Here is a 20604-nt window from a genome sequence, read left to right on the forward strand (position 1 = left end):
GTTCTCAAGAAATGCTGTTGTCCATTCTAGCATGAGGAAAGACACGTACAAAAGAGCGTGAGAATTTCTGCATTGTTTCCTGGTATTTAACTGTCACACAAGCCACTAGACATTCTATCAAGGATGCTGACTAATGAATCCATCTTAGGCCGCAGGTCCTTGTTAGCACAACGTGACTAGATGCCACAAATCACACAACTCATGCTATCCCTGATGGCTGCACCTCAAGCTGCCTCCCCTCCAGCAGAAATGATGCAATGAGCACAGCTGAACGAGTACAGTTGGATGAACAGAAGAGTTGACTGGGGGAAGGGTGGGGGGGGCTGTGCAGGGGGTGGAGTGAGAGAACCACTCAAAACCACAGCAAATATTTGCCAAAAATGAGTATGTACACTTAGCAAGGTACAGCTCTTGAAAGGCTGCATCCTTTTGATAAGATACATGGTATAAACTTTCACAGAAGGAGGTGGGATACAATAAATGTGCCAACTGACCTTTCTTATCCATGCAGTCTGAGTTCTTCAAGGAGGAATTATCTTTACATGTAACAGGGAGTCAAGCACATAACAACACTGAACAAGTAATAAAAAATACTCCAAAATTTACTGCTGCAGGAAGACGAGAGCTCTTTCAGTTGTTTTAATCCCAGATGTTTTGTACCTTGTCTTTTTATTTTACAGAAATCAATTATAGACATTGAGGAAGAGAGTTCTAAGAGAAAATGTCTAGCATATCAAGCTAGATGAAATAAACCTGAAACATATACAAGTCAGTGGCCTACATTTTCCAGTTACAGACCAGATATTCAGGCTTCTCACTCCCTCCCTAATTCTGCCCCTAGCTCCTACACACATCAAACCTACAAAAGTGCGTTGTCCTTACCCAAACTGTGTGCCAGTCTGGACATGTTCAAGTGAAAACCTGAGCTACACTATGATCTTGTCTCTTGTTACCATGATGTGTGCAGCGAAGAGTAAGATTGCTTCAGATAGATCTGGAATACAGCAATTCAAAGCAAGCCCCTCCTGTCTTTGATTTGGACGTGCTTTGCTTTCCATCATAGCCAAAGGGGAGCTCCTACCTCTGACACACAGGTATGCACTCTCCTTCACCCCAGCCCTCGGTATGTTGCATCAGCAAGAATGGCAACAGCCTCCAGCCTTGGAGCTATCAGCGAGTGAAGGACACAGGCTACAGGCAAATGGCCTCGCATTGAACGTTGTTGTTCCCAAACACCTGTGTCACACAAATGCTTCTGAGTTCAGCTGCACGGTCGTTGTAACAACATGCTTTTATCCCAGAGGAAGGGAGACTAGCATTTGGGGCAGTAACTGAAGGCCACGGCCTCCCTCGTTCTGATAAGCATTTGCTGTGAGACTTTGGCTAAAACACTTGAGATTACCCATCTGGAAAACAGATAAACTAATGTAGTAACTTGAGGAGTAACTTCACCCTTTCCTGGGTGCAGTAGTTCTCAGTTATGGTTAGCAAAGTCCCAGCCAGCTTTGCGTATAAAGCACTTACTTATGGAAGGGCAAAACGCTGTTTTGGCTTCAAAACAAGACTTGGGGCTCCTCCCCTCCTCCTCCTCCCCCCCAGAGAAGCCCCCTACGCCTCGCCAGTTTGGCAGCCCAGAAGCAGGCTGCTAAATCGATGGTTTGCCTGAGGAGCGAGCGGAGGCTTGCAGCAGCATGGCTGCTTTCTCTGCACATTCCTCTGGTGACGCTGCTTATTACCCAGCATGCAGATAACCCTGAGTCAAGGCTTTGGTATGAGCGGCGCTGCCAGGAGCTGCGTGCTTGGAATAGAGGGTTACAGTTTAAACCGAGGTGAAGCGCCGTCCCCCTGCCTGCCTCTCCTGCTCGGCTGGAGCCAGCCACCCCTTCACCTATTTGCAGAAAAGGAGCTTTCCAGTCCCTCCCCTCCACCCCACCGCTCACCCAGGGATCATTCCCATTGAGAAGCTCTCAGCCTAATAGTAATCCCGACGAATTTAGCTGCTGCTAATAAATCCCACCCCTCTGCCCCTCCCAACCTGCCTCCATGCAAATCCATTTGTAGGTTACTTGAACAATAGCGGAGCTGTAGTCAGCCCTCCCCTCTGGCAGCCTGCAGGGAGGGAGGGAAGGAGGATGATGACAGCGGGGAATTCTGCTCGGCTCCTTGAAGCTGCACAGACATGTTTCATGTCCCCGTTCCCATCTCTTGCGCAGAGGCGGGCAGGCAGGAGGGCAGGCGGACAGGCAGGCAATCACATGGCTGTCTAGGTCGGGCCCAAGCCAGCGGCAATTGCATGCTGTGGCGACCCGCTGACCCCTCCCCGGCACAGCCCGGTTTGGTTCAGTTCGGTTCAGTCCCCGCCTAAGCTGCTATGCCGCAGCCGTGCCAAGCCGCTCCGTGCTGCGGTGGGATTGCCAGGCTCAGCCGCCACTCATAGAGGACTAAAACAAAGCAAAGAGCCTTTGCGCTGGCCAAAAATTAGAGGAAGATAGCCCAGTGAAGCAGACTTTGGGGATCGGTTCTCCTGACACACTCGGTACTGTCAGGAGAGCAGTGCCAGCAAAAGAGAAAGGCACAGCTCTCCATTGTAGAACTCTTTGGGGACAACGGAAAACCAGAGTATTCTTGCTGATAATGCTGATTGTGTGAGAAAGGGGTGTTTTCCTGAAAATAAATTGCTATTTGCAGCAGTTCACATCTTAGAGGTTTCTTTGCAAAGGGTAATAAAAGCAGCAGCGAGTGCATATGGCCAAGCAGGGGAGGGCTGTGAGCGGATGCCAAATCAGCTGAAACCTAAGAAGCTTGACCTTCCTCACCTCCACCCTGCTCCCACCGCCTCCAAATAACCTTACAAGGGCGCATCGGGAAGGCAAGGCACACAGCAGCGAGGGGAATGCAGTCTCAGCCCGGCAGCAGGCAAGGCTGCGTGGCTGTGTCAGTGAAGGGGGAGAGAGGACACTTCAGGGTAGCTGCAGCCACTGTCAGCAACGCACACTGATACCAGCAAGGCTCATTGCATTGAGCCAAGCACAGCAGTCAGACCTTGCAATCTCGAACCTACCTAGCCCCAAGTAGCTCAGCCAGTCCAACCAGTCAGAGACCGTACTGGCCAGACAGACCATGATGATGAGCATCCTCCCCCTCCCATTCACGTCTAACTGCTCTCATCGGCTGTTCACTCTACAGTTCCCTGAATGGCTGAAAGAGAGTGGGTTTGCTGTCAGAAACTTGAAATGACATATAATCTCCCATGTTTCTTTCATGGAGGTAGGCAAGCCCATTCCCAGGGAGAAGAACTGGATTCCTAAAGAGCCACCCAGTTAGGGGTGGCAGCATGGGGCTGGGCTGCCCTGTGGCGAACACATGGAGACAGAGATGTTTGTCTGCCTCATCACAGGAGCCCTGTAATAGCCTTGCTCAGTCCACACACACTTAATTCTTCTTTTAAGACATACAGCTGGGGAAAGACCTTGTGTGCAGTTCTTTTTGTATCACCCCCGTGAGAAGAGGCATTCCCCTTCCCAGTCTGCATTACAGTTTTAAGGCAGAGGCTGAAACAACAAAAGCTCGGTACATGGTTTTCAGACACTTTGAAGATAAAAACAGCAGTGCCTATTTCTATACAGGAGAGCATAACTATCTCCCTCTCCATCTTCCAAGGGATGGTTGTAAGGACAACTCTGTAGGTATAGAGCTATGTTTTGGGTAGAAGATGTACGCTGTAATGGATTCTGATGGCTGAATGCCAAGGGGGAAGCTGCTCTGCTTCAAGAATAGCCTTACAAGACTCAGCACTACAGTGACAGTTTAGTACTCTGCTGCAAATCTACAGGATGTGTCACTTTGGCAGAGAAAGAGGCTGCTAATGCACAACACAATCCACTCTACAATGAATGGAGAATGACTGCACACACAAAAAAAAAAAAAAAAAGGCAAGACCTAGAGAAAAGGGAAGCTGCAAGATAACTACTGCATAGTAAGCTGGGAACCTGAGAGCTCTGACGAGACAAAGCCCTTTCCCTTGAGGGGAAGAAAATCTCAGCTCGCAAGACACGTAAAGAAGCAGACAACCCTCTTTCCAGTGACTGCTGCAGCTCTGCAAAGCTGTGCTGGCAGCCAGCCTATTTGAAAAGATTGCAGTTTCAAAACAATGTTAGTCCTCACTAGTTTGGGGAGGAGAGCATGCTCATATGCACAACATTCTTAAGCAAATAGAAAAGATAACAAGGTTTGTACTAAATTACACCAGTTACCATTGGTAAACTCAAGCTCCTGTTGGAACTGTGTAGTGTTTTCCCCAGATGGACATAGCATCTCTTCACTGCACAAACATTTCTATCTCCAACTCACACACAGCTGCCAATGCTTAAAAAACAAACATCCAGTGACACACATGTTCTAACCCATTTCTAAGAAAATAGGCTACAAGGCTATTAAAAGAAATGTCAAGAATAATCTAACTGGAAAAAAACCAAAACACAACAACCCTCCTTGGGAAAATAAACCATTTAAATACTTCCCCATTACAAGAAGGAATGAGAGCACAACAAATGACCACCTGGAAAAATAAATTAACTTACACAATTTATTCAGGCAAACATTGGGCTGTACCTTAAATAACTGGCAAATATGGGGGATGGGAGCATTACTGTAAAATACAAAAATCAGCTGAATCTCTGTACATGAGACTCACTTGGCAGCTCCCTTTTCCTCCTCCTCAAAAAAAGGTAACAACTTGTTTGTCAGCTGTGGACATCTCCAGAAAGAGAAAAACCTATGGAGTGGGTTCAAAGAAATGCTAGCTAATATGCCCAGACTGGCTGCTTAATGAGCTAGAGTAAAAGAAAAGGTCACATGGTTACAAAAAACCTCCATACAACAAATGCCCTGTAGCTATGGTTAACTTTAATTAAATGCAGTATTACAATTCACTTCAAGCTTATTTTCCACCTATGTCTACTGCCCCTTACCTTTCCTTTGCCTGCTAAAAATCAAATTGATGAGTCTCATAAGTAGGCTTATGTTTCAAAAAATTGTAAGAGCTTTTCAAGAATGCTCTTCAATTAAAAAAATCCACTAAATTGATCTGTTTCTAAATACAACTAGTGATGAATGATTTCAAGATTACAGGAGTGGTTCTGTTTATATAAATCAGGGTATTCACGCTTCTGTGACATAATTAAATGTTGAATAGCCAGTAGTTCTTCTCTTTTAATGGCAGTTGGAATTCACACATGAATATTACTTTTCTTCTCCTTAGGTTTAAACTCCAATTTCAACCATGTGTAAAATTTTTTTCCTCTGTCAGTCATAAGCTCACAATGTTAGTCCCCCTATCTCGTGATTTAGAAATAAACTGCTGTGTGGGAACTGCATGCTTAAAAATAACTGAAAACAGGATCAGTACAAATCTATACCCTAAAAAACATGTAAGTTATATCCAACAATTAACTCAAAACATTCTTTTTCTGCATTATTTCCTCTGATCCATTACATAAGAACATGTTCATAGATTTTTAAGCACCAATGTATCACTTGGCAGGAAAAAAAAATATATACATACACACACAAAGTCATTGTCTGAAATCACAGATATAGTGATGCCAAATAGCGAATCTCAAAATGTAACAAACCTCCACTCCCTCCCCACACACAAAAAATAGCCAAAGTGTGTATCTATACAAGAGAGCAAAGACCTGCTGGCACACTAAGCATATAGTCTCATGGCTTTTACCGTCCTTCCCGCCAGGAATACAAATGAAAAAATGTATTAAGTCCAAATGTATTAAGACCATCCAGACTTTTCCCCTTTATACAATTATGGGGTTTTGGGAATCCTTATTATTCAATAAAACTAAGAGCTCATAACCTGTGACAGTGTTCCATTTGGAACAGCTCTATGTTCTGCTGGTCAAACTGCAAAGGATTTCTGCAGTGCTGCTGGTTTTGTTTCGGGTTTTTCCTCTTTCCTCCATTTGCCTCACTGGAAAGAACAAAGTTCACGTTAGGTTTGTTTGCATTTTCTAGCTAGCATGAGGCCTGTGTATTTACTTTGTCTGTTGATCACTTAACAGGCATTACGCTGCTCCCCTATCTCCAGAAAATGCCAATATCATATAAAATAGTTAATTATACAAAGGAACATATATAATGGTTGCCCAAAAGAAAGCATTTCCCTTCAGTGCTTTAAGGAAGCTTTTCCTCCCCTGAAAAAACAATGTAGCCCCTGAACTGTTCACCAACTCAAGTTATGAAAAGCCAGTGCCTGAATGGGCTAGCAACCCACCAGCTGCAACACCAACTGCAGAAGTTGTTATTTCATGCTACCATTTTTGTGCTGTGCTCAGCTATAGTCCTGCCTTACCAAGAGTTTATGGCTAATGTCAAACTTTGACAACCACTCTTAAAATCAGCTAAAATTATTAACCACATGATGCTGGGGTGGGGTTTTTTTTGGGAAAAAGGGCTTCTTTTCAAATCTCAAGCCTTGTTAAATTGCGCAGGCAATGGATGCATCCTGTATTGCAAACAGCTTGCAGCTGGAGAGCTGGTGGGGGGAGGAGAAGGGAGGAGGAAATGAGATGCAGAAACAGTAAATAGAAAATGCTTAGTCAGCAACCGTTACTGCAACATTAAAGGTGAAATGTAAATAGGCACAGTGCCAAGATTTAGATAAGTTTGATAACACCATCATCATCTTACTACGTATAAGTGAAAATATGCGTAAAAGTGCCACAATTATCACCACGAACTGCAGGCTTTTGGTATAATGGAGACCTTTAAAAAGGCAACATGGCTTGCGCATGCTGCCTAAGCTCTGAGGAAAATAAAACTTGCTACTCGGGAAGTATTAATATCAATTGAATTTATTACAATTTACTAAGCTCCAAGGCACATTACAGTGTTCTGTTAACTACAGAAATGTATAAAGGACAAACAGAGCATGTTTTTCATGTACAGCATTTTGCTCTACTGTTCAAAAGCATCCGTGCATCAATAAAAGCAAAAACAAAAAACACATGAAGATTAAAAACGTTCAGATCAATAGAAACAAACTGAAACATTTTCCTTACAAACTCGCAACAAAAAAACCCTCCCCCCAGCGCCACCCCACCGTTTTGCAAACAAAAAAACAAAAACGAAAAAAATAAAGTGAAAGACTAACACTCAGGGCTTGTAAAACATAAGCTGTCACCATTTTTTGAGCAATTTTTTAGGCATCAACACTGGCCTTGGCAAAAAATTTTTTTTTGTCTTTTTTTGTGTTTTTCTTCTTCTTTCAGAGAAGTGCATACATTTACAAAAATACACACCAGCAGCAGGTAATCGCTAAGGGCTATTAACTTTGTACCTAGCCAACACACTGCCAAAGAAATGAGAACAGGTATTATGTAGTAACCAAACAATATTATATTCTGTTTAACAAAAACCAGCTCTATCCTTCAAATGAAGAAGAGTACATACCTTTGTTTCAAAATATAGAAACATACGACGAAAATAATGTCTATACATAAGACTAACTTTTGCAGTTTGTTATATTCACAATTCTACATCTTCAGGAGTCTGAAGGGATTTGATTTCCTACTCAAGGGTCTCTCTCCTTTTTCACTTTAACGTCCCCAGCTAAAATGGTTGCGATCTCGCCCTGCATAAATGCCCAAGGCACATTGGAACCGACTAGGGGGCATTTCTCTCCGCTGGGGCAGTAGACTTCGCCAGTTGCTCCTTGGGCCTTGATGCTCTCTCTGGAACAAGGGAAGCAGAACTTGTGGCTGGGCACAGAGGGGCACTGAACAAAGTGGGTGTCCTCCAAGCGTTCGTGGCAAATGGTGCAGCACAGGGGCCCGCTGTTGGCCATGGGGGAGTCCGGAATGTTTTGGGGGTGCACTTGGTCCATGGCGGGGTGGGCACTGGGGGGAGGAGGGGCCACTTGCAGGTTCATGTCCCCGTTGCGGGAGGCCAGGCGGCGCTGGCCCGGCACCGAGGCCGGCGACACGGGGCTGCTGCTGTTCCTGCGGGTGGACGTGGTGGAGTGCACTGAGCTGCCGTCCTTGGGCGAGTGGGCATTGCCCAGCGTGTCGGCCACCGACATGAGCGCGGCCATGGGGGACTGTCCGTTCTGGGGGGCGGACTCGGGCGGCGTGGTCCGGTTGGAGTGAGGCCCGAGGGGCGGCGGCGGCGGCGGCGGGGGGCCCCCGCCGTGCACCGCCCCGAAGCCCCCGGCCGACATGGTGAGCTTGAGCGCTTCGCTCTGGCTGGCCATCCACTGCTGCCGCTGCTGCTCGTCGCTGAGCTTCAGAGCCCCCTCGGCCGAGTCCGAGGGCTCGGGAGAGGCTTTCCTCTTGCGCATCGCCCCGCCGCCGCCGCCGCCCCCGCCAGGTCCCCTAGAGGCGGCGGCCGTGCCCTGCGCCCCGCCGGCCCCGGCCCCCGGCCGCGGGAGACTCACCAGCGCCGTGGGCAACATTGGGCAGCTGGCGTCCAGGTAGGGCTGCGGCAGCATGTCGGCGCCCACCAGCTCCTTGAAGAAGCGCACGGACTCGGGCAGCAGGTCCCCCAGCAGACGCCAGTCGCCGGAGCCGTGCTTCTTCTCGTACTCCAGGTACTTGAAGCCTGAGGAGAGGCCGCGGCCGAAGTCCTTCATGCAGTCTTGGTACATCTGCTTGGCCACCCCAGAGGCGCTGGAGAAGACGGTGCCGGAGCCGCTAGGGTACTCGATGAAGAGCTTCAGCTCATAGTCCATGCCCGGCTTGGAGACGGCGTCGAAGGCAAAGACGCGACCCAGCAGGGCGTGATCCTTCTTGAAGCGCACCTCGTAGGGGGTGCAACCGGCCAGAGTGAGCAGCGTGTCCCGAACGATCTTGGGCTTGCTGGCCCACTCCTCGGCCCGGTTCCGCAAGCTCTCGCTGAGCTCGGCCAGCGCCTCCGCGTTGCGCTGCTTCTCCTTCAGTTCCCGTTCTTGGTCGCTGCTGGACACCGAGCCCGGCCGCTTGCCGCAGGCCTCGGAGGACGAGCCGCCGCCTCCCCCGGCGCCGCCGCCGCAGGTGCCCCCTTGTGAGGAGGCGGAGGGAGTCGGGGGACCCCCGCCGCCGCGGCCGCTTAGGCCCCCGTGCGGCGGGGGCAGCGCCACGCCGGAGGCGGCGGGTCCGTTCAGCAGGGTCTGCGGCAGCAGGTTGGGGGGCACGTTCATCTGGGCGCCAGCGGCCCCCGGGGGCAGGCCGGACACCAGCCCCCCGTGCGCCCCGCGGCGGGAGGAGGAAGAGGAGGAGGAGGAGTTGGGGCTCTGCCGGTTCAGCTCCGGCGGCCCGTCCTCAGGCGGCTTGGGGAAGCCATTGGGCCCCCCCAGCCCGTTGGGCAGGCGGGCGCCGTGGCTGCTGCCCAGGCTGCCCGGCGGCGGCGGGTACTCAAAGCGGCTGCGCTGCTCCGCCGCGGCGGCGCTGAGCCCGTAGCGGTCCAGGCTGGACTGGGTCAGCCCCGCCGAGGCTGCCTTGGAGGTGGCATCCACATGGTTGAGCTGCTGCTGGGCCGCCGCCGCCGCCGCCGCTTCTTTGGCGGAGAGCGTCACTGCCTTGACGCCGACCGGCGGCGGGGGGCCCGGAGAGCGGCCGTCCTGGAAGCAGCCGTGCGCCCGCTTCAGCTGCCGGGCCGTCTCGATCACGAACTCGATGCGGTCGGCGCCCTCATAATTAACGCAACCCCGGCAGACGGGCTCCGTGAAGTCCCAGATCATGGCCCAGGGCATGCGGGGCAGGTCGCACAGGTAACATGACTGCCTCCGCGACGAGGACACCTGCGCGGCGGACATGGTGCTGCTGGCCGGGGAGCTGCTGTCACTGCCGCCGGGGTAGGGGCTGGTTCAGTCTTCCCCCCCGGGCTGCAGGGGGGGTGGCTCTCCGTACCTGATCCTGTTGCCCCTTTCAGCAGGGGGATCGCCTGCTTTTAATTCGCGCCTGCTGCCAGAGACGGCTTCTTCTACCTGGTCCTGCCGCTGCTACCCCGGTGGGGTGGGAACCGCTTCCACTGCTCCTCCGGGGGGCTGGGTGGGGGTCGCCTTCTAGCCGCTTCTGTTTCCCTGCGCTCTCTAGCTCTCCGCTTGCTGCTGCTCCTCCTCCGGGAGGAGGCGGAGGTGCACGGAGGAAGATGGGGGGGTCACCTTCCACCCGCCACGGCTGCCTCGTGAGCTCGCAGTTCGGTACGTGCCGATCCGCCGCCGCGAGCGAAAAAGAGGCACCCGCACGGAGCTGTCCGGTTCCGGCAGCGGCGGCTTCCCCGAGCGCCGCCGGAGCTGTAGCAGCCCGGGGGCAGCAGCGGCGGCGGCAGCAGCGTGGTGAGCGGCGCCGCCTGCTCCTCACTCACATCCTCGCCGCTGCTCGCAGTCCGAGCGCGGGGTGCTGCGCGCCGCCGCGTGTGGCTGCGCGCCCCCTCCGCCGCGCCGCGCTCCCCCCGCGCCGCGACGCCCCTCCCCTCTCCGCGCCGCGCTCCCGGCTCGGCTGCACCCGGGCGGGGCTCCGCGTCACCGCCGAGCGCCCGCGCCCCGCTCCCCTCCCCCCGCCGCCGGCGCCGAGCCCACTTGTTGCGCGGGGCGCGCATGCGGGGCGCGCTGCCCGCGCCCCTCCCCGGCGCGGCCGCAGCTGGAGCGCGGCGGGGCGCGGGCAGCCCGCGCTGCCGGCTATGTTTGGAAACTTGAACGCCAGATCGCGCCCTCACCCTCCTCCCCGGCCGCGCCGCCGGCCCCCCGCCGCGGCACCGCGGCCAGGGCGCGCATGCACAGTGGCGGTGATGGAGGGCGGTGGTGGTGGTTTTTTTGTTGGGCTTTTTTTTTCCTCCCCCCGCCACCCCCCCCCCCCCCCGGCCCGACTGCGCTTTCTAAGTTCAGATGCCTCGCTTTCGGGATTTTGTAAACCCGCGAATCGCCCCGCTTTGCTTCCGTGGCGGCTGCGCGGCGTCCTGCCACCGCGGCTGTCGGTGGGATTCCCGTGCGCTCCGGCTGCTGAGGCAAATGGGGGGATCCCGCCTTAATATCCGATTTCGTGTTTCTCTTTCAGTGATCCTGGTGACAGAATGACACAGTTTTTGTAAGCCCGTGACTGCATCAGAAGCTCTTCCACTTTTGATTTGTTTAAATCAGCCATATTTGCCAAGTGTTCAGGGTTGGGCTGGGAAAGCTAGTGCTGTACGTTGCTCAAGGGTGTAGGAGAGGCCAAGCAGGTGAGTAATTGCTGTGATCTCATCTCGCTAATGCAGAGGGACATAGGATTTCCCCGGCGCTGTGAGAATACACGGCTTTTTTTTTCTTCTTCTTCTATTTCCCCCTTTAAATAGCTAGCTAACATTTGCATAACGCTGTTAACAGGCAAATCACTCAAAACAACTTCGACTCAGGCAAATAAGCTGAGATTTCATTTCATTGGGAGGAAAACAAAATAAAAAACCCCGAAGCCTGCCTTCTTCCGCCCGCGATCCCCTAAGTTGCCCGCTCCCCGCCCGGCCCCGCGGCCACGCCGGTGCCTGCGGTGGCCAGGAGGGGCTCTGCACAGCCCGCTTTTGCTCTCGCTGCAGTCAGCGGCTGTTTTTGCAAACATCGGCATCGCTGCTCGCGTCCGAGGAATAATAAACTCTCACTGCGGGGACGCGGTTCGGCCGGGACCCGGTGCGCTGCGCGGCGGGCGGTCACCAGCACCGCGTCGCCGGCGCGCAGCCGGCGCACGGTGCCCGCGGAGGGGCGGGGGAGCGCCGAGCCTCTCCCAGCTGGGCTGTGGTGGATGGGTTTCTTTCTTTCAGTACCTCTTCCTGATTCCTTTGTTGCTAGAAACGCCGAAACCCCCATCCATTACAGGTTTCCCTCTGTGCTTTAAAGGGACTCGCGGTTTCTGTGGCGCGGTGCCACGGCTCCCTTACATACGCACGCCCAGCAGCCATGCAGCACCGAGCAGGAAAGATACTTTCTATTCGGTTAATAACGTTTCAGAACTCACACAAGAAAAAAATGTTGCTTTAAATATTTCGGTTCGTATCGCCAATACATCTCATTTCCATTTTTAGTTATCTAAAACATTTTATATGTGTCTGGTTATAATCTATAAAGCTGGCAAACGAATTTGATATGTACATGAGTGGAATTAGTTTACAAGGAAGGCTTAATGAAATGCACACGCTGAAGTTACAGAAATGGTTGGACGAAATAAAATACAGTTAGAAAATCAGTTCTGACAAAGTGACTCTTTCAGAGGAAGCTTGTAGAAGCAGGGAACAGAGATAGAAAAGTCTTTGAATTATGTGACTCTCCTATATGCAGATTGGCTGAAGAAGATGCGCTAAAGGAGAGTGGGTTTCACACTTAGAAATTTCACACCTAAACCGTGGACATTACAGAGGCTTCACAGAAGTATGGCACATGAAAGCTGGTCAAAGTCTTTGCTTCCAGCCACAGTGATTTAGTAATGGCTGCAGGATTTCTATGTTAATATGTCTTTACTTGATTAAACAAGCATGTGTTCTCTCTGATTCATACTGGTAGGTCAACTCGTTTCCTATCCTTTTACTGTCCTGTATTGATCTTCATATGAAGAGCAGAACTGGGCTGTGGGAAAAGGTCAGCCCCTGCTTTAAAAACTCAGGTTGAGAGAGCTGAAGCTTTCCCTTCATCCTGTGTGTCTGGGAATGCAGAACTGCAGCATATCCCAACTGTTTCAGTCCCCGGGTTATACAAACCCGAGACATGACAAGGCACTCCGTGTGAGCATGAACCGCCCCTCACCCTGTCTCCTCGCTCCACTGAATCCTCCTGCAAGAAAGCCCTTTTTTGGTAACACTCACCTCACAGGAACAGACTTCTTGGCTCACAAGAGCAGTCTCTATAGTGGGTGTAAATAATAATCACCTTAGATATAATCTAGCCTCAGAAAACCATTTACAGGTGCTGTCAACTCCCTTTATAGTTTGTGAATAGAAAAAGAGGAGAGATTAACATCTGTGACCCGACCAAACTGCTTTTACTCTTACTTGCAGGATACACAGTCGCGGAAATATGTTTGTCTTTCCGTAATGATTAAACTTTGATTTAAACTTTGGTCATGGGCACGTACTGTACCATTACGCAAGCAGCACTTAAGGATGAAGTGTCAGCATAGCAACAATATGGCCAGCAGCAGCAGTGATCTCTGCAAAGCTGATTGATGAAGAGAACTGCAATGTAGATGCAAATAAATGCCACATCGTGGCACCTTCACAGGGAACGAGTTGTCAGTATCAATCTAATCTGGTAAAGAAAAATACATTGAACAGTGTCAATGTAACAAAGCTCCCATCTATGGCAGCGTTGTCCCTGCAAGGGTAGCAGCATGCTTTCCTGCTCACCTTCTGCCTTTCCTCTTTGCCATGCAAGTGGCAGGGCAGGAGTGATCCAGATCGCTCTTGATGGATTTATACTAAACACATCTGGTGTTTATTTAGCTCTGAAATAATCCAGGAATTAATATTAGGTTTGGAGGAGGCAAAGAGGAAGCCCAAACAATGAAACCATTCAGGTGTCTAATCTGGCTAACTGAAAGAAAGAATCGAGCAAACAAAAAATAGCATAAGAACCCCCCAAACAGTAGCTTGTTTAATGAGATGGAGGGGAGCACAAGGAGGCATGGAGCTGCAGCCGTGAACAATTGCTACCCAGTCACTGCTTTTTGTGCAGGAACGCGAGTCAGCACTGTGGATGCAGCATTAGGGATTCTGTGGAGATTACCCAAAGTTTACAACCTGCCAGTAGTCCCAAGGGAGAAGGAATATAATTTTAACCATCAGAAGTTAAATCTACTAAGTTCTTCTTTGCAGTCCTAGGATAAATACTGCCATGCAATAATCCCTTTCTATTTATTCCTACTACCGTCTTTATTTGGAAGTACGCACATGCACATACAAGTCTGTGTAATATTAAAACAGCAGGTGAAGCTTTGATTTAAATGAAGGAATCAAAATGAACATACAAAACACAGCATGCAGGAGCCGGCCAGCACCTTTCCCAGTGCTACCAGCAGGTACGAGAAGCAGAGGGTGCAACACACCAAGAAGGACAAAGTGACAAAACCCAGGTGCCTGGCTGCACCCCAGGCTCTACTCCGTGCCATTCCCAGGCATAAGGTCCCAAAACACGGGGGTTACTGTTGATCTGGATGAGAGAGGAGTACTGTGGATTATCGATCACCAGTCCAGTGTTAATTATGCAGAATATAGGACAGCCCCAAAACTTGCGAGCAGTAATAATTAGGAGCCTATGATGTCAGCAGCTTGGGAATGAATGGTCTGGTCTGACTCTAAATGCTCATAGCCTGGGAATACATTTAACTCTTTCCTGCTCGCTTTACAAAGTTTTGGCACTGATCACTGCAGCAGTCCCAGTAGTTGGTTCTTCTGCAGGCACTCACCTGCAGGAATTGCTCTTTCCTTACTGGTCAGAACAGTGGCTACAGCTGGAAAAAAATAGAAGAATGAGAAGGGAAACACTCTCGAGAGTGTGATTTACATGGATTTACCTCAGAATAGCAAATAAAATAAAATCCATCACAATCAAATGACTGGCTTCAAAACAATGCAGAGATTAGCAGTGAACAGAGCACTCCGTGGTAAAGGGAGTGTGTTCAGCAAATCAAAACACAAACACTTCAGGAAGAAGTTGCATAATTTTGTCAAATTAAAAGTTAAACAACATTGTCTTCTACTAGGAGCTGCCAGGAAGTGTCAAAACACTCAGTTGCAAAGAATAGGAGTGTAATTACATGTTTCTGTTTATCGTTTCAGTTCTCATCTCATTATAATTCTGGTTTTTTCCTACCATTCTTCAGGTAGTGAGCCTTGCTGACACACAGCTTATTGCTTTCCCACCTAGGAACTCTCTTCCTTCCTTCCTTCCTTCCTTCCTTCCTTTGCAGACACATTTCTTAGTGGGTGTTGCCTGTCATTTCCTCCACTTTTAATGGTCCCATTTCCACATTGGTGCTGGAAAGTGGAGCCGAGGGCAGCTCTGCTGTCCCCCTGCAACACCAGCCTCTTGCTTCTGCCCTACAAAGCAGTGAGTGGTCCCTCGTTGAGACCCACACCACACTGATTTTCCTACAGCTGTCTCTGAGGTTTGAAAACCTTCCTGGGAGCCTAGATTTCTGTACATTAACCTTTGCCAAATCTTACAGAGCAAAATAAGACACCTATAATTAATTCTGCTTACTCCACAAAGGACTAGAGACTGAGCAGCATGTTTTAGGCTGGGATATGTAGAGGCTTGGTCTTCCGCTGTTGTTATTTTTACTTTATCCCTGGCCTGTTTTCATCTTACATCCTGTGGATGTAGTAAACAATCAACAACAATGAATCAACTGAATTGGTACATTTTTTTAATGCTATTCCCACTGAGAGCCACTTGCACTTTTGTGACAGTTAAGAATCTGCCAAACATTAGCTTAGTTACCAGCAAGACAGGCTCCTCCCTCCCTTCACCCCATACACAGATTGTTTATCAAAACGTGCTGCCAAGAAAAATATCCCTGCTTTTGGCCTCCACCAGTGATTAATAACACTTGAGAACTGAACAAAACTTTGCTGTGTTTTCCAAAATATGAGGGAGGTGGGAAAAAGGGAGAAAAGAAAAGGAGGAAAAGAAAAGAAAAAGAAAAAAGAAAAGAAAAGAAAAGAAAAGAAAAGAAAAGAAAAGAAAAGAAAAGAAAAGAAAAGAAAAGAAAAGAAAAGAAAAGAAAAGAAAAGAAAAGAAAAGAAAAGAAAAGAAAAGAAAAGAAAAGAAAAGAAAAGAAAAGAGAGAAAGAAAGAAAGAAAGGAAAGAAAGAAAGAAAGAAAGAAAGAAAGAAAGAAAGAAAGAAAGAAAGAAAGAAAGAAAGAAAGAAAGAAAGAAAGAAAGAAAGAAAGAAAGAAAGAAAGAAAGAAAGAAAGAAAGAAAGAAAGAAAGAAAGAAAGAAAGAAAGAAAGAAAGAAAGAAAGAAAGAAAGAAAGAAAGAAAGAAAGAAAGAAAGAAAGAAAGAAAGAAAGAAAGAAAGAAAGAAAGAAAGAAAGAAAGAGAAAGAAGAAAGGAAGGAAGGAAAGAGAATGAAAGAAAAAGGAAAAAGCCCTGACACTATCTTATTTCACACAGTATAACCTCCTTTTCCTCTGTAACTAGGCCATCTGAAAAGACCAAAAGCACTTTTTCTCCAAAACCCCGTTATAAATGCTGATTAACATTGTTTTTGAAAGAAGGATGATATGGACAGAGGATAATGGTGAGAATAGAAGAGGGAGAGCAGTTTCTTTTATTAGCACATATCAAGATGAGCTATGGGGAGAAACCAAAAGGAAAAAAAAGATCATTTACTTTCTTTACAAAGACTGTTGGTAAAATTCCTAAGGGAGACTAAGTGCCAAAATTGTCTGTCTTGGTGTATTACTTTTAGACACTACTGCCTGGGTGAATTAAGTCAAATCTTCAAGCAGCAGCCAAAGATAGCTGCAAGCTGAAAAAGAGGCACTAGATTTCCTTGTTTTGTGGAGAAACTCGTGAATTTGTGGAGATTGTCTTTGCTCCAGGGTTTTTTTCATTTCTCTCTCTCTTTTTCACCTTCTGGGCTATTTTTACTATTTTATATTTGGCATTATAAATGTTTTTTGTAATGGGAAGGCAAGGTAAGAAGCAATTGTTCAGAAAAACAGAAAAGTAAAAAAATGAGATTACATCCATGTATTCCATATCTATTTCTATGTATACATACATGTGAGAGTATACATATGTATGCAAGTAATATCAGGTATTTTTTATTACTCTGTTCTCCAAAAGACATTATTTACTAAAAGATAATAAACAGCTCTTGAACAGTGGAATATAGAATAGTGAAAACAGTTTACTGAAATTGATGATGCTGGATTGAACCAAACCTTCCCTTTGGAATTAGTGCCAGACATAGTTTTCCTGAACCCTGTCCAACTGCCTGAGCGACAGACAATTTTCATTCTATTTGTGCTAAAGGCTTATGACTAGTGCTGGAAAATGAAGCCCTTGCCCTTGATCTCAGTGCAGATTAAAATAAAAAAAAAAAGGCAGAACTGTGCCAATTTGTTTCCTCTGCCAACAGAAGCCCTTGTGCTTTGGGTAATGCAAAACAATAAAAAGTTCACATGAAGACTCTCCATTGAAAGAAAACCCACCAAAAGCCATGTATCTTTGCTACATTCATCAGCCAGTTTCCGAGATTCTCACAATGTCAGCAAAATGCAGAGGGTAAGGACAGAAAATATTTACCAGCCAGCAATACTGTCTTAGTTTTCTAGTTCACGTCTCACTGCTATGCATTTGGTAATGATTGCTAAAAAATATCTCCACTGTAAATAACCACACTCTCCCTTCTGCTAACACTAATCTCCCCACACTCAGGTACTGCATGTAGATTTAGGGCTGTGCAGCCCCTGTTGTCCAAGCTGATTCTATTTCTAAGGGATGAAATACACATTTGACATATACACCCTGAGTTATAAACAGTGGCTATACTGTAGTCCTGTCAGCCAGCTAATCTCCGATTGCTTTTTCCTAGATTATTAATAAAATTAGAATCCCAAGCAGAAGGCGTTTGCTTTCATTGTACAGTCTGCACTTGTGACATGGTACATGTGGAAAATTTTGAGTGCACTGCAGTGAATGGTCTGGGGGTTAGTTTTTAGCTTCCGCTAAGTACCTGGCAGGCTGCCACGGCTGAAGGATTCTGGGAACTGAAAGGCTCCCAAGTACAAACTGCCAGCATTAAGCAGTCCTGACAGCTCTGCTCCTTCCACACTTGGCAGCAGTTCAAAGTGCTCTTTCATTTGAAAGGCTGGAAGGCTGCCATGTGCAATGCAGATTTGCTGTGCCTGCTCTCATAAGGAACTGATAAATGCCGTTGCTGTTGCCATGGGGACAGGAGGCTATCAGAATGGCCTTGTGATCTGCAGCCTCTCAGCTCTGCAGGGTTTTTTTTTTCGTTTTTTTTTTTTTCTTCCCTGAGATGGTGAAATAAATGTTCTAGAGAAGGTTAACTCTTGAAGGACAGGAAGCGCTGGTTTGAAAGGACAGGGTGAGCATCTGTCGGTGGCTCCTCCGAAGTGCTGGGAACAAGATTAACACATACCTGCCAACAGTGCCTATTTGGGAAGGACTGGCCCCAGGGTTGGTTTTTTTTGAAGGCCAGGAGGGAGGGAGGGAGGGAGGAGGAAAGACCTCCTTCTCCCCACTCAGTCCCTTCAGATTTCTCTTCCAGCTCAGGATCTCCCAACACAATTAAAAAGCTATCCCCTTTCTTCCCTTCACTATGCCCACATACAGTTTTCAGATGCTGGTGGAAATGAATTAATTTACCACGGGATCTTGTAACATGCCCAATGCCTTTAGCTATCGTTAACATCACTGGACAGCTAGCAGGATTAGACCCGTTTTGTGGACTCTGTGTGTGGTAAATGTGAGTAAAAAGAAAGAACAGTGTGATGTAAGACTGCATGTTTAAGAGCGATCTTAGTGACGATGCAAGTCCTGAGAGTGAATCTCAGCTTGTCCTAGTTCCCAAGATTAAAGTAAACACACCCTTGAGCTATGCACAGTTTGTGTGTGTGTATAAATGAGTGTGCACATCTACTTCTGTAGAGGTGTAGAAAAAAATACAGGCAGCCAATATTTTAGCCAGAATTTATACCATTTTCCCCAAGTCGTCTTTTTTTTACTTGTATTTCTTTCCATCTCCGCTACAGCAATAAATTTGCATTCCCTAAAGACATTTTGCTGCAGTCCAGTAAACTGAATTCTGTTTAACCAAGGCAAAGTCAGAGCATGACATCATAGTGGGGAACAATGGAGTGCATCACTGCTCTCTCCCTCACCATGCAGCAAACTTCAGGGCAGCATTTAAAGAGATCAATATGGGCATGTGTCTATGTTTACAGGCTCATATAAAATACAACAAGCATTCAGACAGTGACATAAAACAGGAAAGATAAAGTATTGGGGGAATTTTATTTATATACTTGAGTGTTAGCAGCCTGAGAGCTTTGTTCAAAACCAGGAAAAAAAATCAACCACCCTCCACATGAACAAATTCCCCCTTCCTTCTCTAAACCTGGGTCTCTGCCTTTCGGAATTGTATACTTGTATCTTTCCAATATATGTGAATGGTATTATATGAAATGAAACATTAAAACTGAATAAACAGAATTTCAAACCAAATTCAACAAATAATCTGGTTAACCACTTGATGGTTAACCTGTAGCTTTTTTAAATAAACAGCACCACTCTTACTTATTTTAGTTTCACTTCACTTTGATTTCACGTATTTTGTACTGTATTCATTGTTTTAAAGCTTTTTGGTTGTGAATGGGTTACTCAAAAGTTTGAATGAAGAAAGTAGTCATTTGAAAAACATACAAGGCAGAATGTTTAAGAAGTAACACAGAAATACACACTGTATGTGTGTCTATACACACATACACACACACACACATACCTTTTACCTTTTCTGAATTCTCTTTTAGTTTATGTTTTCAAACAACTTAAAGCATCTGTGATACTGAGTTTTGTTTCTGACATCCAATCCTGCTGGTTAAAACAATCTGCATATGCAAATCGAGATAAAAGCTCTCTATATATTTGCAAAGTAATTTCAAAATTACAAACAAGGCTGCATTTCACAAGCCTTTGCACCATTATGAGCTAGGCCAAGGAAATATTTTTTCTTGACTGCTTAGGATTATTACTATTTTTTTAAATTAGGAAAAGAGTGAAGTTAACTGTAATTCTACTGTAATTTCTTTACCTGATTCTCTCTGGGTTCTTGCCTATGGTTGTCATGGTAATTTTATATTTCTGGCTGGCTCTCTACACATTCTGTTTGTCTCACTGGATTTCCTGATTATTCAGAAAACTCTTTTGAAAACCCTCCCATTTCTCCCCCTCTTCCCCCATTCTGGGCTTAGTCCTGCTTTTTTCATTTCTTTAGCATAGAGGAATGTGTGTTATTTTGCTACAAATCTACTAAGGTGAAACTGTTTGCTCCACTTACCTGAAAATGGAGATAATGAGATAAGCATACATACTAGAGCTCTTCGTATATTATCTTCCATAGTCTATGACAGGGGATAGAGAGGAAATGTGGAAAGATAACTGCATGTAGATTTCTTGTAAAGTATTTGGATCTTAATCCTATAGATATTATTTAGGGTTTAACTGCTGCATTTCTGACAGCAGAAACATGTATTTAACTGTTGCCTTTCAAATGTGACAGACACATTTGTACCTAGAGCGAGAGAGTTAGAATATATTCTCTTTATGTGACAGAATAGAAACATTATTTTTATTCAGGGGTTCAGGTGACAACTTATGCCAGAAGAAAAAAACTGATCATGCTTTCAATGAACCAGTGAAACTCAAAGAAAAATGCACACAGCTAAGTAATATTTAGCTAGTGTGTAGTTACAAAAGGTTTATGTAATTGATATGTGCATATCTTAAAAACATTCAGTGTTAGATTATGTATACAAAAATATATACATACATATTATAGATGTATACATAATATATATGTATGAAGGTACATACACTTGCTTTTTTGAGGGCAGTGGTTCTTC

General features: G+C 46.9%; 1 protein-coding gene across 2 annotated transcripts; it reads right to left on the minus strand.

Moving 5' to 3' along the window:
- Positions 1-6848: 6848 nt before the first annotated feature.
- IRF2BPL (interferon regulatory factor 2 binding protein like) lies at positions 6849-10401 on the minus strand. Of its 2 annotated transcripts, XM_064658805.1 has the most exons (2): positions 8391-10401; positions 6849-8169 (listed from the first exon to the last, which is right to left on the minus strand). In XM_064658805.1, exons 1-2 carry the CDS (start codon positions 9800-9802, stop codon positions 7611-7613), a joined length of 1971 nt encoding a protein of 656 aa, XP_064514875.1. In that variant the 5' UTR covers positions 9803-10401; the 3' UTR covers positions 6849-7610. The 2 variants fall into 2 exon arrangements, with proteins under 2 accessions (XP_064514875.1, XP_064514874.1); XM_064658804.1 differs by having other exon boundaries at positions 6849-10401.
- Positions 10402-20604: the final 10203 nt, after the last annotated feature.

Source organism: Pseudopipra pipra, chromosome 6 (assembly GCF_036250125.1).
Source record: "Pseudopipra pipra isolate bDixPip1 chromosome 6, bDixPip1.hap1, whole genome shotgun sequence".
NCBI lineage: Eukaryota > Metazoa > Chordata > Aves > Passeriformes > Pipridae > Pseudopipra > Pseudopipra pipra.

Coding starts and splice junctions, on each gene's coding strand:
- IRF2BPL (XM_064658804.1), bottom strand. CDS start 9,802: ATGTCCGCCGCGCAGGTGTCCTCGTCGCGGAGGCAGTCATGTTACCTG.